Source organism: Sorex araneus, chromosome 10, assembly GCF_027595985.1.
Source record: "Sorex araneus isolate mSorAra2 chromosome 10, mSorAra2.pri, whole genome shotgun sequence".
NCBI lineage: Eukaryota > Metazoa > Chordata > Mammalia > Eulipotyphla > Soricidae > Sorex > Sorex araneus.
In genome coordinates, this window is record NC_073311.1 from 1,503,881 (window position 1) to 1,520,819 (window position 16,939).

General features: G+C 39.1%; 1 protein-coding gene across 1 annotated transcript in view; it reads left to right on the top strand.

Annotated features, from left to right (window-relative positions):
- The first annotated feature begins 7,384 nt into the window (after positions 1-7,384).
- Positions 7,385-16,939, top strand: part of AQP9 (aquaporin 9) — a 71,276-nt gene continuing 61,721 nt past the window's right edge. The window contains exon 1 of the mRNA XM_004602619.2: positions 7,385-7,689. Within this exon, the coding sequence (XP_004602676.1) occupies positions 7,579-7,689 (111 nt within the window). The 5' untranslated portion in view covers positions 7,385-7,578. The remainder of the gene's footprint in view (positions 7,690-16,939) is intronic.

Here is a 16,939-nt window from a genome sequence, read left to right on the forward strand (position 1 = left end):
CTACTGAGAGTTTCCTGCCCACAAGGAACAGCCTTGCAAGCTTCCCATGGTGTATTCATATGCTAAAGCCAGTAACAAGCTGGATCTCATTCCCCTGACCCTGAAAGAGCCTCCAATGCAGCATCGTTTTAAGGCCGAGTGGAGAGAGGCTTCTAAAAATCTCAGGGATAGGACAAATGGAGAGGTTACTGAGCCTGCTCGAGAAATCGACGATCAATGGGATTTCGTGATCATGATGATCGTGATGTCCTGCTAATGTTTGTGTCAGCTTAATTAGAAGGGTATTCCCCAGCTCCTAAGTTTATAAGATTGGCATCTGTAACACTTGGTGTTAGTAGCTTATATGTTCATGTAGAGAGTTGGACAATAAACTATTTTTTATTATTTGTTTATTTATATATTTATTTTTGCTTTTTTGGGTCACAACCGGAGATGCACAGGCGTCACTTCTGGCTCTGAACTCAGGAATTACCACAGGCAGTGCTCAGGTGACCATATGGGATGTTGGGAATCGAACCCGGATTGGCTGCGTGCAAGGCAAATATCCTACCTGCTGTGCTATCGCTCCAGCCCCAATAAACTATTTTTTAACTTTTCAGAGAGATGAGATTTTTTTCCAGAGTCATGAAAAGCTTCCTCAAATTCCACTGACCCAAATGATCACACAGCATTATTTCTGAGTCACTTATGGTTTCTAGAGAGTGGAAAGAATTCTTATAGGATTTTCTTTATATAGATTATCCTTATAAGCTAGTTAATATTTGTTGCTCAAATTATTCTGTCTATGGATGATGTCTTGCTATGGAAGCCAAAGACAATGGTAATTTGAGAAAAAAAATTGAAGGAATGCTTTACACATTAGGTAAGATCTGAGCTTGTTTTAGGAATTCCTGCTCAGGGCTGGAAAAAGAAGGCAATATTTTGACAGAAAGAGATAAAGGTAAAGAGAATATTAATCACAGACAATGACCAACATGTATTCAACATAATATCAACATGTATTCAACATAATATCAAAATGATGGATTACTTTAGAAGGAATGCTTAGAAAAAGAACACAATATAAATAAAAGTAACCTTTTGTGCAGGATGTAAACACAAGTAAAATTGTCAATGAGTCTATATTTTAAGTGGATTTGAAGAAAAGATAACTAGCCAAGGAGAGTTGTAACTGGGATCTGTGGGTGGGGTGAAGGGGGTGGAAAGAAATATTTTTCTGCCACAGAAAAACAGATAGGGCATGGCATTTGAATAATCAGATATGCTTATGAAATTCTTGGGCTCCACCCCAAATATATCAGCTCATAATCTCTGAATGTGGGTGATTCTAATGTGTGCTAAAATGTGGAACCTTTGAGATCAAAGCTTCATTAAGGATGTAGAATCTGCAAATGCTACATCAAAATCAATTTAGTTATATGATTTTCTCCATCATCATCATTCAGTAGCCTAGGAAGACGGTATTTAAGAAGAATAGATTGTTGGGTATAACTGGAACTGGAATTTTGCAGTGTGGCTACAGAAGAAATTCAGTGGGTATGTGGAAATGAGGTAAGTACATCATCAACCTGAGCAATCACTAGGTAAGAAATGGGTGGAGAGGGAGGAGCTGAAACACTGGAATTTATGAGGAGGATGTGAATCAGAATTGTGTAAGAGAGTGGGTGAAATATGAGAACTGGAAACTTTAGCCAGTATGATTTGTCTTTGTTGTAAAAACTTTTGAAAAAGAAGATTACACTATCCTAAAAGTGTCAATCAAAGGGACTTCAGTGGACTTTAGTGGAGATAAAGTTGGTCAAAGTTAAAAAGGCTAGATATATGTCACTACATAGTGGTGTAAACCGACTACCCTTATGAACATCAGACTTGTGTAATTCTGTGAATGGAATCAAATCCAGACAGAGAATGTCAGGGTCAGGGAAGGGCAGAATCAAGATAAACTAAAAAAATGGACAGGTCAACCTCTAAGATTCAGAGCTGCATTGCATTGGAAATGATGACAAGATGAGTTACTATACAGTAGTAATCTCTCAGAGGTCTATGGGGTGACTTGAATTCTAGCTCTATATAGTAATTGACATGCATTTATTTGATTATGACATACTAATTTGCAGGTCTTTGTTATTTTGATGACATAATTCTTTTTATTTGGGGAAGAAGATCACACCTGACAATGTTCAGGGCTTACTCCCAGTTCTGAACTCAGGAAATGTTCCTGGAGTGCCTAGGGGACCATATAAGATGCCAGGAATTGAACCCTGGCTGACTGTTTCAAGACAGCTGAACAACCCGCTGTACTATATCTCCAGACACTGATTACATAATTCTTTAGAAAACAAATATATTTTTATTTTTGAGTCTCCACTGCTTAATATTGGCACAAGGCAAATGCTCAAGGAAATGCTTCTTTGGATTAACAAATGAGGGACCAGACATGAAGAGCATGGGGGTATTGAGCCTCAGAGCAACAAGGGGCTCAAGCAGAGCAGTGTGGCAGCATCAGAGCAGATGTTTGGACACAGGGAAGATATTCTTCTCTAACAGGTACCACCCAGAACTGGCTGTGAAGAGCACCAAGGTCTTGCATTTCTTCACGACTCCATAAAACAACTTAAACATACAAAAACATCCTAACTTAGTCTCCTAACCATACAAAACAAGCAGGAAACAACTCAAGACTACAAAGGTCACAAGGGTAAAGAGACCCACCAGGCTCAGGGAGAGAAGAAGCTAGCCCAATTGACCCCACGAGTAACAGTAAACTATATAATCTCTGTGATAAGGAATTTAGAGTGGAACTGTTAAGGACGCATAAGAAGCTCAAAGAAACAATGGAATGCACTGCCAATAAAATAAGGAGGATGGGAGGGCAGAAATAATGAAAATACAATCATATTTGGCAGATCTAAAAGTCCTGGTAGGTGGGGCTGGAATGATAGCACAGCGGGTAGGGCATTTGCCTCGCATGCGGCTAACCTGGGTTCAATTCCCAGCATCCCCTATGGTCCCCTGAGCACTGTCAGACATGATTCCTGAGTGCAGAACCAGGAGTAACCCCTGTGCATCACCAGGTTTGACCCAAAAAGAAAAAAAAGATCCTGGTAGGTGAAATGAAAAACTCACTGGAAGGCCTCAACAGCAGAGTAACAGCTGCTGAGAACAGAATCAGTGAGCTCCAGGATGAGGTGCAGAAAATCCCAAGTCTACAGCAGAAGATGGAAAAGAATCTAAAAACAAACCAACAGATGACAAGAAAATCGTTATAAAGTCAAGAGGAATAACATAAGAGTCATTGGGCTGGAAAAAAACACTGCTGAAGGAGCAACAGTCAAAGCCATCATTGCTGAGAAATTCACAGAGTTAAAAAGTGGATGCATTCAAATTTAGGAGGCCCAAGGGTGCCATATAAAACAAATCCCAGTAAATTAGTACAATACCCAAGACACATCCTAATCAGAATGACAAAGACTATAGATAGATATATAACACTGAAAGCAGCAACATCAAAAATGGATGAACGAACGAAAGTAATGAAACAGTCAGTATTTCCTAAAGGAAATTTTGTGTAAAGATGTTTTGAGATGGTTCCTTTTGTTGGAGATAGATTGGTAGGAGGGCTCTGGTATTGTACTTTGGGGAAAAAATAAAACTTAAAAAGAATATGCCAAGCCCTGAAGTAGCCCAAAAGCATAAAAGTAACATTCCTTTGAAATACAAATTCTGAGCTTCTAAAAAGGAGAAACTGAGGCACCACCCAGATACAGAAATCTAGGACTTGCCCACAGAAGGATGGACTCCTCAGAAAAGGAGAAGTTACGCTGAATGCCTGTCACAAATCATCATGAACAACTCTGTAAACCACAATGTTTAAATAAAGTGGGGGAGGGGAGAAAATGTCAGAAACATGGCTAAAAATAAAAAGTTCTTATACAGGTAAAAAAAAAAGAAAAGGAGAAGTTACAGAAAAATCTATGAGATTACGAAAAGAGTATTCACAATGCAAGGGGTGAGATTTTGAGAGACAATCCACAGTGTAAAGTTTTCTTGTGATGATGCCCAGATTGATTTTTATGCATACAAAACTCATTTTTCATCTATGAAAAATACCTCTAGGAAAAAATTGTATAAAATCTCTTTCCAAAATTCATTCAAGACTTGCTCTTCAAGTCCTTGTTCTTCCTTGAACAGGTATTTTGCTTGCTTATCTCTATGCTTGGGTTTTGGGTTGCTGTGGTTTTTTCCCCACTCTGGAGAAGTCCATGTTCTCTTGAACACATACTTCTCTCTTTGTCTCCTCTCACATCTTTTTAAGAAAACTTCATTCAATTAGAAATGATCTTTCTTTACTATTTAGCCTCCTCATGAAATTCTTTTCTGTGAGAGAAAGGCGACAGACCCAGAATGCCTGTGCTGATTTTCAGACTCACTTTCCTTCCCTAATCCAGACTGAGTCCCCTGCTCCCTGAGGAATGGGCACAGGGGTCATTCCCCACCCTGGGCAGACAAGTGGGTTTCAGGCAAAGGTAACTGCCTCTTGAGGCAAGCTGGATGTGAGCTACTCTGCCAAGTAGGTGTTCATTGCTGACTTCACCAGTCCTGACCCAAGCAGGAATTTCCCTGAGTATTCGTGACTAAGGTGGGTCAAGCAGTGAGGCAAAAGAACTCTTTTCCTGGGTCTTCCTCCCCTCTCTTCCCACATAACACTGGCACTGGCAACATCAGGTGAAGATGACCATTGCTGACTTAGGCTGTATGCTTTGGAGTACTTTGTTTGCTGGTTGCCTGGCGAGTGAGTTTTCTTTGATAATGAATTGTTCATAGTGATGGAAGTCTCAAGTGTGATGACTATCTGAAAGGGTAATAAAAGAAATGCTAAGGATTTCCTTCTCTATTTGATCAAGGAATGTTCCAATCCATAGTCACAGTCTCTACTCTCTTCAAACACCCTAGGTAGTCTCCTTTTTATTCATAATTTCAATTGACACCTCTCTGAGTACACAGATATCAATCAACCTCTCTGAGTCCCTTTTCCTGATCTTTCATAGTCAACGCACTAACATGTTCCAGTTTTACTCTAAAAAGAACACTGTATTCTATCCATTTTTCTTCATGTCAAAGTCACTACTTTGTCCTAGAATTCTTATGATATCTACTCATGAATTTATACCTGTAACTGACAACCTTAGGGCCTTTACAACCCCTTCATCACATCACGGCCAAGATGACTTTCTAAAAGTCATCTATCACAGTATTGTTATCCTTCTTAAAACCATCTCACAAGCTTATTACTGTTATCTCTAACCATTGTTTATGAGGTCCAGAATAGTCTAATTCTTGCCCATGGCTCCAGGCTCCTTCAGCAACAGGTTCAATCCTGGTGTCTGGGAGTCAATCACAGAGGGCACTTCCATTCTCAGATGGACATCATGCTGCTTACATCCCCACTCTCAAGGCCTTTGAATATGCACTTCCTTGCCCATTTCATATGGTTAACCCCTGCCTTTTCTTCCCAGCTAGGTCTAGACCTGGTGTCCTTAGAGAAGATTTAAGAAAGCTTTCTATGTTTTTTTTTTTTTTTTTTTGCTTTTTGGGTCACACCTGGCAATGCACAGGGGTTACTCCTGGCTCTGCACTCAGAAATCATTCCTGGCAGTGCTCAGGGGACCATATGGGATGCTGGGAATCGAACCCGGGTCGACCACGTGCAAGGCAAACGCCCTACCCGCTGTGCTATCGCTCCAGCCCCAAGAAAGCTTTCTAACAAGATGAAATCACCCACCTGTTTTCTCATAAAAATCTGTTTTCTCATAAAAATTTGTTTTCTATCATATGCCTCAATTGGGATTTTTAAAAATTGGTGTGTGTGTGCGTGTGTGTGTGTGTGTGTGACATTGTTTCACTTATGTCTGTCTCCCTTCCTAGACTCTAAGTCTGTGAGAGGCAAGAATCCCATATACTTCTACTAAGTGTAGTGGTTGGCACATATGAGTATGCCATAAATATTTGTTCCATGAGTGAATGAAGAAACTAAAGAATGGCCTTGTATATTACAGCTATAAAGTCCTGTTTCTCTGGTCCATCCACTGGGAATGGGATTACTGTGGTTATAGATAAATTGTCTAGACTATAGTTTCCATGACACCTTCACCTGGAGTTAGAGGGCAAATACTACCTCCTTGTCCTTGCTGTGCCATGATGTGTCCACAATCAAGTTGCAACTTTTTAGAGATAAGTTCTATATTTCCATACTAGGTGATTTTTTTTTATCCCCTGTTCTTGGAACCATCAACAGCTGTTCCCTTCACACTTCTCCTGCCTGCCTGCCTGCCTGCCTCTTTAGCTGGGAATGACTGTGGATCCCTTGCAAAGATAAGTGAGGACTGGAACCAGAGCTGTTCCCTTGTGGGAGGCTTGGAGAAAGCATATAATGTGGGCGCTAATTCCCTGGTATAATGTGGGTGATAATTCCTTGGAACTGCCTTGCTATTTACAAACTACTGCTGGATTCTATTTCTTCAAAGTAGTTTTGAAAAACAAGGCTTGAATATTTGGCTTGACAGAAAGTCCTAAACATAGTTTGCTACTGGCAAGGATGTTAATTATTTTAACTTAAATGGTCTAACCTTGGACTCTTATTTAAGTGGTGGCATATACTTGAATCAATCTCTTTCTGGCTTGGTAATCTCAAAGTCGTTTAGAGTTTCAAGCTGCTATTATTAATTTTCTGTTTCCTACATATTTCAATGAGGGTAGTATAACCTGATTTTCAAACTGTGGTTCTTCTTTAGAAGAAACTCAATAAATTGCCTTTTCAATCTTCTGAAAATTCATTCTCAGCAGAGGAAGTCTAGAACAGCTATAGAGTAAGTTTACAAGTATGTAAGACTATGTGAAATTTGCAAAGGTCTCCCTTTGTGTTAATTTCATCTCCAAGTGGATGCAGAGGTCATTCAACCACTAAAAGGATACTGGGAGAAAAATGTGTGATCAATTTTGCAAATAGTACATCTTTATTTTATGTTTTCCAATTTTCATGGAAAGTTTTTTCAGAAAATAATGTTTACACTGGATGTATTTATACACATTCTTGACAATACCAAACTACACATTAGCTACCCACTTTAAAAGAAGAAAAAAACATCAGAAGGCTGCAGTTGTGAAACATGTAAATCTCTTCTGGACTCAGGCCCATCACTGTGGTTTGGCAACACGATAGCACAACATCTCTTTTCTCATCTCTTGGAAAAAAAAAAGCAGAGAAAAAAAATACCTTGAGAATAAAGGTAATGATTAATCTATCAGGCACAATTAAAAAAAGGTTTGTTTTGGGAATTTCAGGTTCTAACTCGCAAATTCAGTTCAACAGCTGGGAATACAGGGAATGAAAGTTTTACTAGGAGAGGATTAAGTCACGGGCTGTAATAGGAGTGTTAGTTGGTACAGCCAGAGAAACTCACCAGACATCTCCAAGAATCTCTGAGTACTTGTCAAAACCTCTGTAACACACGGAAGTGGAGTAGAAGCCTGAAAAAGCAAGTATCCATCAGAAGAGTGGTCCTTGGAGAAACCTCAAAAATGCAGCCTGAGAAGAAGCACAAAGGGAAAAGCTTCAAGCAGAGACTGGTCTTAAAGAGCAGTTTAGCTAAAGAAACAGTCTCAGAGTTCCTGGGCACATTCATAATGATTGTAAGTATTTCCTGATTTCTGAATTCTGACCCAACAATGCTTCCCTATCTACTACTGGTGGGGGAGAGTTTTGTTTTGGTTTGCTTTTTTCATAAAGTTCTGCATTAGATTTGTAGCTTTCAGGAAACAAGGGAGAATTATTTCCATGCTGTTTGTCTATTTAGTAGCCATGGTATTGTATCTATATATTCTTTTCAGTTACATAAAAGTTGATAGGAGCTAAGGGGGAGCCTTTTTCTGTTTCAGAGATTTTCTCTAAGATGTCCTTATGATTCCAGTCATTAGTTAGAAATTTTTCTCTTTGTTTAATTGATTTATACTTTGTTTTCTCTAAAATTTGAGGTGACTCAGTCACTTAAAATAAGTATTGACAGTCAATAAATACGATGAACAAAAACCTGCTCATTAATATTACATATGCTTGGCAGAGATTGTCTTGACAGATAATAAACTGTAAATTGCATGAGATACAAGTTATATACTGGGCAATAATCTACTATTATATAATCTACTATAATATGATATCATGTTTTTCTCTTTTTGACTCAAGCTAATCTTTCAAGATCTTTAATTAGATAATTCAGAGAACTTTCTAGATATTAAGGAAAGACTGATTCAAGAGTCTCTCGAGGATTTTGTCCAGTATCACAGCTATTAAATAAATACTGGAAAGCTAACTCCTGTGCTTTTCATCCGGCTGAATCCTGAATTCTTGCCTCTGATTTCTCAGAAGCAGACCATTTGTGAACCAAGTATTTGAAGTTTAATTATGCTCATGCATAACAACTACTGATTTCAATAGGTTTCAAAAAAAATAACCCCAAAATAACCCTAAAACTTGCTCAAAGAGTCTTTACTACAAGTAAAAACAATTTCATTTTTCTTACTGTTATAGAGAATTGTCTATAAACTTTGTTCGTTAAAAGTGCTTTACTTTGAACAGTTATGTAAGAATTTAGGATGCCAACACAAGATTGAGAAACAAATGTGTACTTGAAAATTTGTGCAAAATGAATAGGAAGTTGGAAAATTTTTGTTTTCTGAAATCCCCCTTTCAAGTGAATTCATTCAAGTATTTTTGGGGTGGTGTGACTGTTTCTTATGTCCTTGACTTCCCTTACGGGAATTAGATTAGGAGGGGTGGGAGTTTGATTTAGGTAGGAAAAAATTTAAAGAAAAAAGGGGGGAAAAAGAGCTAGTCATTCCACTGATTGCAGTCACTGTTTATTGGGAAAATGCCCTCTGGGAGCCAGAAAGCCCAGGGTCATGTACTTGACGGTTTGACCCAAAGAGAGGAACAGTGTCACCACAATTTCAAGGACTCATCTTGTTTGTTATGCAGGGACTGAGAAGTAAAGCTATGCAGGCAGTCAAAATTCTGAGTGCTGAGCAAAGCAGAGGAGGAAGTGAACGAAACATTCATTTCACAACCTGCCTCCCACCCCCACATAAGTTTAAACCTCTATTTCTTAATGAGATCCTGTTTCATTACCCCATCCTGCCAGGGCTGAGTAAGGGAAAGTGGTTTTCAGCTGGTTACTGCTTTGCTAATGTCATGCGGGAGAGAAAGAAATAGGATTAATGCTGTAGATAGAAAAATAAGGCAGTTTCTTCTGATGAAAGCTAATCTTTGTCCTGAAAGACTTTATTTCTATCATTTAAAAAAATTTTATTGAATCACTGTGAGCTATAGTTGCAAAACTTTCATGTTTGAGTTTCAGTCATACGATAGAACACACATCCCTTCACCAGTGTACATTTTCTACCACCAACCTCTCCAATGTCCCTCCCCCACCCCTTTCCCTACTTCTGTGGCAGTTTCCCTTTTATTCTCTCTCTCTCTTTCTCTCTCTCTCTCTCTCTCTACTTATGGGTATTATGGTTTGTAATACAGATAATGTGAGGTCATTATGTTGGTCCTTTATCAACTTACACCACACATCTCCCATCTTGAGTGATCCCTCCAACTATCATTGATTTAGTGATCCGTGATCTATCCCAGTTGTCTTTTCCCTCAGCTCATAAGGCAGGCTTCCAAGTGGAGTGAACTCTGAGTATATACAAGTAGTGACTACAATCCTCAATTTTATTTATTTTATTTTATTTTTGGTTTTAAGATCACATGCACTGGGTGCTCAGGGGCTATTCCTAACTCTGTGCTCAGGACTGACCCCTGGAAGTGCTCATGGGACCATATGTGGAACTGGGCATTTGAACCAGAGTCATTAGGAAGCCAGGCAAATGTCTTACCACTTACACTATCTTTCTGGTCCCAATCCTCAACTTTGGGGAGAAGAAGCATTTCCCAATCAGGGCTTAGGAGCTCAGGGTCCACTCCGGGCCTCCTCCCAGAAATACTCAGCCAGATAGGATGGATGAGCAGAGTGTGAGCCTGCATTGTTGCCATGCCTTTGCAATGTTCAGGACCTCCAGGGCCACAAACAGCTATGTTGGGGGACACCTGGTGCAAAGGACCCAGTAGGCTGTCCCAGAGCTCTGTGCTATCTGTTCAGTCCCACTCTTCAATTTTGTTGAGTCTCGTGAGGACATTTCTTTTTTTTTTTTTTGCTTTTTGGGTCACACCTAGAGATGCACAGGGGTTACTCCTGGCTCTGCACTCAGGAATTACCACTGGCCGTGCTCAGGGGACCATATGGGATGCTGGAATTTGAACCCGGGTCGGCCGCGTGCAAGGTAAACGCCCTACCTGCTATGCTATCTCTCCAGCCCCGATTTATTTATTTATTTATTTATTTATTTATTTATTTATTTTTGATCGTGAGGATATTTCTACCTAAACATAGTAATCTTTAATATAAATCCACATACTTTTATTCAATGGTATCCAACATAGTTGTTTCTGCCCTTTTAAAAAGCAAACATACATTTTATCTCTTAATAATAAAAAGATTCAAATATTGGTAAAACATAGAGGAGAGGAAGCATTTAAAAAGATGACAGACAGCAGAAAATAGTTATTGAAGACAGATCACTCAGTTCTCCTTCAAGATTTAAAGGATTGAAATCTCTAGGGGCTTAGGGGGCAGGGAGATAGATTGGGATGGTTGTGTGCCTGGTAATGAGTTTTCTGGGCAACTGCCTGCCCAGCAGCCCTGACTACTCTAAGGGCAAGAAGATCAAACTTCTTTGAGAAGCAAATACTGGTCTCTTCTGTGATAGAGAAAACGAAGCACCACCGGAAACTAGGCTATGTCCAGATAAGGGTGGCCCCCCCTTAGAAAAGGATAAGCTTCTAGAGAATCTAGAGAATCTAAAGGTCATAATAAAATAAAAGATCATCAGCAGCCTCACCTTGTCCTCTTGGCAATGCCCTAAGCAACACAGAAAGTCCCCAGGTAGGGGGGAAGTTTGGTAGAATTCCTACTTGAAGCCTGATATTGTAAGGGCAAGTGGGGTGAATCTTTGCCCTGGAGATTTAGCCCCATCTTTACCTGAGATTTTTCCCTCTCTCAAGAAACCTCTGTTCTCTCTTAAACACATCTCTCTCCCTTCCATGTATTTCTTTAAGTAAATTTCTCTAGATAAGATTATTTTACCTTCAAAAAAATTAAAAGAAGACATAAGGTGTATAGGATTCATCTGTCCTTCAAATTGATGAGGCTGGTTTGTTCCCAGACCCTGGGACTCTGGTGCCATTTCTGCCATTGCTCAAAAGCTCTGTATTTAGGGGCAGCATCTCAAGCTCATCCACACCATTGTGTAAATGACTGATAGAGTCTACTGGTTGCATTAAGGAAAGAGATGATTCATAAAAATTCATTTGAAGCTTTAACTGAAAGTAATAGTAGTAAAAAACCTGAGAACTAATTATAATGTGCCTTTTAGACCTTGAGGTAGGTGACCAGTTAGCCTCTGCTAGTGCCAGAGAGCAATGTGCCATATTTATTTCCCTACCATAGAGAAGAGGCTGCAAGATGGGGAACCCTATATATCAAGTACTACCCCTCTGATAGCTCCTGTACACATCTGTATACATTTTTTTATTCAAACAAGAGTTAGCTGCATTCAGAATTCTTGATGATCACCTATGAGTAGTTAGAGAAGTGAGAACGCCAAGAGATGAAGTAACTCTGACCAAACCAGAGTAGTGTGGAACTGTGTTCTTTTGATCTTCAGAGCTGACCGCTTCCTAGCATTCAATTACCACAATACCCTGCAGAGAAAATCAGACTCTCTCTATTATAACGGTTGCTTCTGGGAATAGGGGTTCGATATATGGGCTATTCTGATGAAGGTAGACTGTGCTGTTAAAGGCAGGCTCTTGGTTATTCCCAAAGTTAGAGTCCTCATTTTCTCTGGGGTAATAAATGTGCTCATAGAAGGCATTCAGAAAACATATGATGCTCGGGCTTCTACTTCTCCCTCCTAGAAGTGGAGATTGTCTAGTCCTCTATCAGGAATGACCCTAAATATTTTTCTCACCATGTTATATTTTCAGAAGAGAGAGTTTCATTGGGGGAGATCTACATAATGGAAAAATGCAAGTATTCCTAACATGTAAAATGTGAATCAGTGCACTAAAGATGAATAGCAAAGGCGGAGAGTCAGGAGACATTTCAGTGAGACAATCAACTGTCTTCCAAAACCAGGGAGCTGAGCTATGCCTTTGTGACTCTAATAACATGTTGTCTGTGCATTGCATTGTACATCTTCCTACTGAATCTTTTCTTTGGATTCTCCTTAAGACCAACCTGTGGCTCAAAGCAAAGGACCCACAGAGACTAGGATCTGAGAGACCCTCTAACCTCTCTTAATTTTCAGTGTCCAACAATACCCTTGCCCTTTCTCAGCTTCCTCTTTCCTTGTTTCTGGCTTGAGCTGCATCCTTCTACTCATGGGATATCCAAGACTGAGGCTTTTATGAAGCTTGATCTGGAGGTGTCCCTGCAATGCAATGCCCCTGTCCTGACTGTGCCCTGGAGCCTTGCACATTGGCTTCAAAATAAAGTCCTTTGTTGTCCAACCCTGCCACACTAAGAGTAGGGGACAGATAAGCACACCGTCCAAGAAGTCCACTAAATGTTCTTTCCACCATAGCTGGACTCTTAGGCTGCCCTGATAAATTATAGGTTGATGCATTAACTCTGTAAATCCCACAGGTTTGCTGACACCTATAATGATTTATGACTGGGACTCAGCCTTTTAAGAACTCACACATCTGAATGAGATCCTGTCAATTCAAGGAACCCCAACATTCTGTATCTACTAGTATGGGAGAAGAAACGCTGAGGTTTTACAGGGTCTGCTGCACTTTCAGCAAAAAGGCAGTGTGTCCCAAGCAGGAGGCTGGAGAGACATGGCTCCTGAAGAGTTAACACCCAGACACCCTTTAATTCTTGACAAATCTCACGAGATAAGAGCACTGCTTTCTTCCACATGAGGAAGTGAAGACTAAATTCAGCAGATAGCCCAGGAGCCAAGCTGAGGTAGAGCCAGGATTAGTGTCTAGTAACTCTGGTTTCTCGTGATGTGAAGTTACCATTCCTGTGTTGACACTGAACCTCTAGTCTAACAATCTATGCTACTGTGGATTAAACCTTTCCAAGACAATATATGTGTCTTCAGAGCTTGGAGATTTTCTGAAATTTGAGATTTCTTTACAAAGAGACTGTCATTGTCAGTTCTTTCTGTCCAGGAACATATGTAGACACAGGGAGAACATTTGTAGCTGTTGTGCAGCACAGCATATTTAAGGTCCCTTCAAGATCAGGGATATTATGTGGCTGGCCATTTGTCACAAATGCCTACATCACCACAGGAAATCTTGTGTTGCCAAGTTTCTCTTAAGTATGACCTGAAATTGGGCTTGGAATCCCTGGATTATCTGATTCTATAACCTACCATTACAAAAATTCTTCTCAAGTGCTTTCAAACATGCACTATGAGCTACCACTGATGGATTCCCAAATTTGCGGTATTTGTTGTCCCATGATATTGTCTGACTTTTCTATTTTGTCCATCTGACATCTAGGAAATAGAATTTCACTAGTAATTTTAAGCAATCCTTAAAAGAGGTGACTGTCTTTTTATCAAGATTTTAGATTTCTTATTCTGTAAATTTCCTACTTCTCTCTGATGCATAATGTTTAATTATTTTAATTTTTAAAACAAAATTAAATTAAAGCTTTCTTTGGAAATATGTCAGGAAGTATGTTTGAAGAATTAATTCCTCAATCATGTTTATCTGAATGTCCCAAGTTTCAAAAATAAATTAGCTCATAAATTATAGGTTGATGCATTAATTTACTTAAAATTTACCAGGTATTATCTTGAAATGTCTCTATTGTGATACTGACAAGCTTGTTATTAGTATAATTTTTGTTCTTAGTAATCATTTTTATTTCTCTGGTAGGTTGTTACTTTTATCTCAAATTTTTTATTTTAATATAACTAGGATCAACTATCTTGTTCATAGTAGCCAGAATCCATAGTTTATCTTCAATTTAAATATGACAATTATGTTTATTTATTCATTTAGGTTTGGGGGTGTTCTGGCAGTATTCATGGGTAAACCCTGACTGAACTCAGGAAGGCCATATGGGATTTTGGGGATCAAACCTGGGTCGGCCACGTGCAAGGCAAACACCCTACTTGCTATACTATCTCTCCAGCCCCAAGATTTGCAATTTTCACCAGTTTTGAAATATGTCCAATTTTATTACCTCTTCCCTGATCCCTCTTTTTTTCTCCTCTTAGAATTCCTCTTATATTTTATTTATAGATAGGTTAAATTTTCTGACCCTTTTCTGTCTTTCAATCATTTTTTCATATTTTACCTATTCATAATTACTTTTATACACTTGTTTCAAATATATATTCTGACTCCCTTATTCCCTACCATATTCCACTGTACAAAATTGAATATTTTTATTATAGTTTAGTTAATGCAGTTACAATAGTGTTTAATCATATTGATGCACATACTTTCTTTTAAACCATTGCCACTGAAGTGCCCATGACCCTCCACCCCTGTCCCTATTTCACCTCTGGTCTGACCTTCCATCTCCCCATGATCTCCCCACTATTTTCTGATTGACAGTTTTGATTTGGGGGCATACTATAATTCCCTTAGCACCACCTAGTTGCTACAGACTCTCTGCTTGGAATATAGAAATTTCTTTTAAAAGAAAGAACCTAAAGGTTGTTAAAAATATATAGAAGGACCATGAAGAGCTCAAGCATTTTTTTCTGTTACAATACCCAGATTGACACTTATGTAGGCAGATACCTCCATTCCAAGTAAATTTGAGGAGATAGATATATAATCTCCCAAAAGCTGTTCTCTGCTTTTCCCAGCTGTTCTGGAGAAGCCCGTGGTGTTCTCTCTTGAACCTTTCTCTCTCTTTCTCTCTCTCTTCCTCTCTCTCTTTCTCTCTTCCACTCTCTCTCCCTCTCTCTCACCCCCTGCTCTCTCTCCCTTTCCCCCTGCCTCTCTCTCTCTTTTCAATTTCTTCTGGGGATCCACTCCAGGACCTTACACATACATGCCAGGCCAGCACTTCATGGCTGAGCCACATTCGAGTTCTTTCATCTCTTTAACTCACTGAAGCTTATTTTCATAAAAAGGACTTTATGATTGTTCTGATCATTTATCATAAAAAGCATTTTATTATTGTCCTGTTTGTTTATCATAAAAAGTATTTTATAGTTGTTATTGCAAATCCTGCTTATTTGACCCATGGTCTGTCATGGCCATACCCTAGAGTGTTCTATGATTTTGTGTTGTGAGCAATTCAAAAAGGTTTGTGTCTCTCTGTGGGCATTCCGTGTAGGCTCAATGTTCTTCCAGAACTGGTGTACATTGTACATTGGCTTTTGCTAGTTACTTGGGTACATCATCAGCCAGACGTGATTATCATGAACTGTAAAGTGAGAGAAAGAATAATGACGACTATGGAAGGTTTTTGGAAGAGCATTTCTCCTGAAAGAGTGGCTCTCCTCAACCAAATAGATAATGAAGGAGTAGAAAATCTACCTTTGTTGTCTCTGAATGAGGCTGCTTCTCTTCACTGAGTCCTGAGTTTGCACCAGCTGGAGAAAGATTTTTCTGAAGGCTTTCTCTTACCAGTAGTGAATATGAAAAGACAAAAAATACCTTAAGAATTGCTTAGTTGCAAAAAATTGTGGGGTGGGGGAAATGTTATGGATCTCTCATGTTACAGACTCTTCTAACTTGGTCCTGAGGAGCAGAAGCCTGCTTTTGATTACTGAGTCTTAATTTTGATGCGGAAAACTTTCTATTTTTATTGACTTTCAAAGGAGAAAATTTGTTTTTATTTTTTCCAGAAGGGGTTTGGGTCAGTTTTCATTACAAAGGTCATTACAACATGTTGTCCTTACCTTACAAGAAAGGAGGTCATACACAGGGAGTAGAAAGTGGCTCCCCTTTCCACGTCAGCTTTACTATGAGGACATTTCATAAGATGAAGAAACAGTGGGAAGAAAAACTTCATAAAATAGAGTTTCAGAAAAGAACTGATCAAATGGCCTAAATGAAAGATTTTCAACACCTGAGTCTGCAGATATTTCCTGTTGGTCTGTAAAAACTTATTGCCCTTTAATCGGAGGTATAATTGGATAGTTTAGTGATACTTTTATAATATTGATATGCAAATATTTTATAATGAATTATTTTAGTTTTTTGCAGTCTGTGAAATACTTCTCCTACTTCACCTGTTTTAAAAAATCTCTTAAAATCAATGGCCTAAAACAACTGAGCAAGTTTGGTGGGATTTTGCTTTGTTTTTTTTGTCTGTGTTCACCAAACCTGCAAAGCAAATACTTTCAGAGAAAGTATATTATACTATTAATCTTATAAGGTAACATAAAATGTTTCAGTTTGCTGCAATTTGGATAAAAATTGAGTTGAATCATGTCAATTAAAATAAGTTTGAAGGAAAAGAATGAATACAGGAGAATCTCATTCATCTGTAGTACACAGAGAAACAAAACAAGGGAATAGATTTATCAAATGATGACGAACCCTTGGCCTTTGATTGCAAAACTGATATTACAAGCACTGGTGGGGAGAGACATGGGGGGGCAGGATAGACATTAACAAATGGTGAAGGAAGGAATAGGTGGACTATAAGTGACATACGAACAGTCGTGAAGGGGGCTGGAGCGATAGCACAGCGGGTAGGGTGTTTGCCTTGCACACAGCCGACCTGGGTTCGATTCCCAGCATCCCATATGGTCCCCTGAGCATTGCCAGAAGTAATTCCTGAGT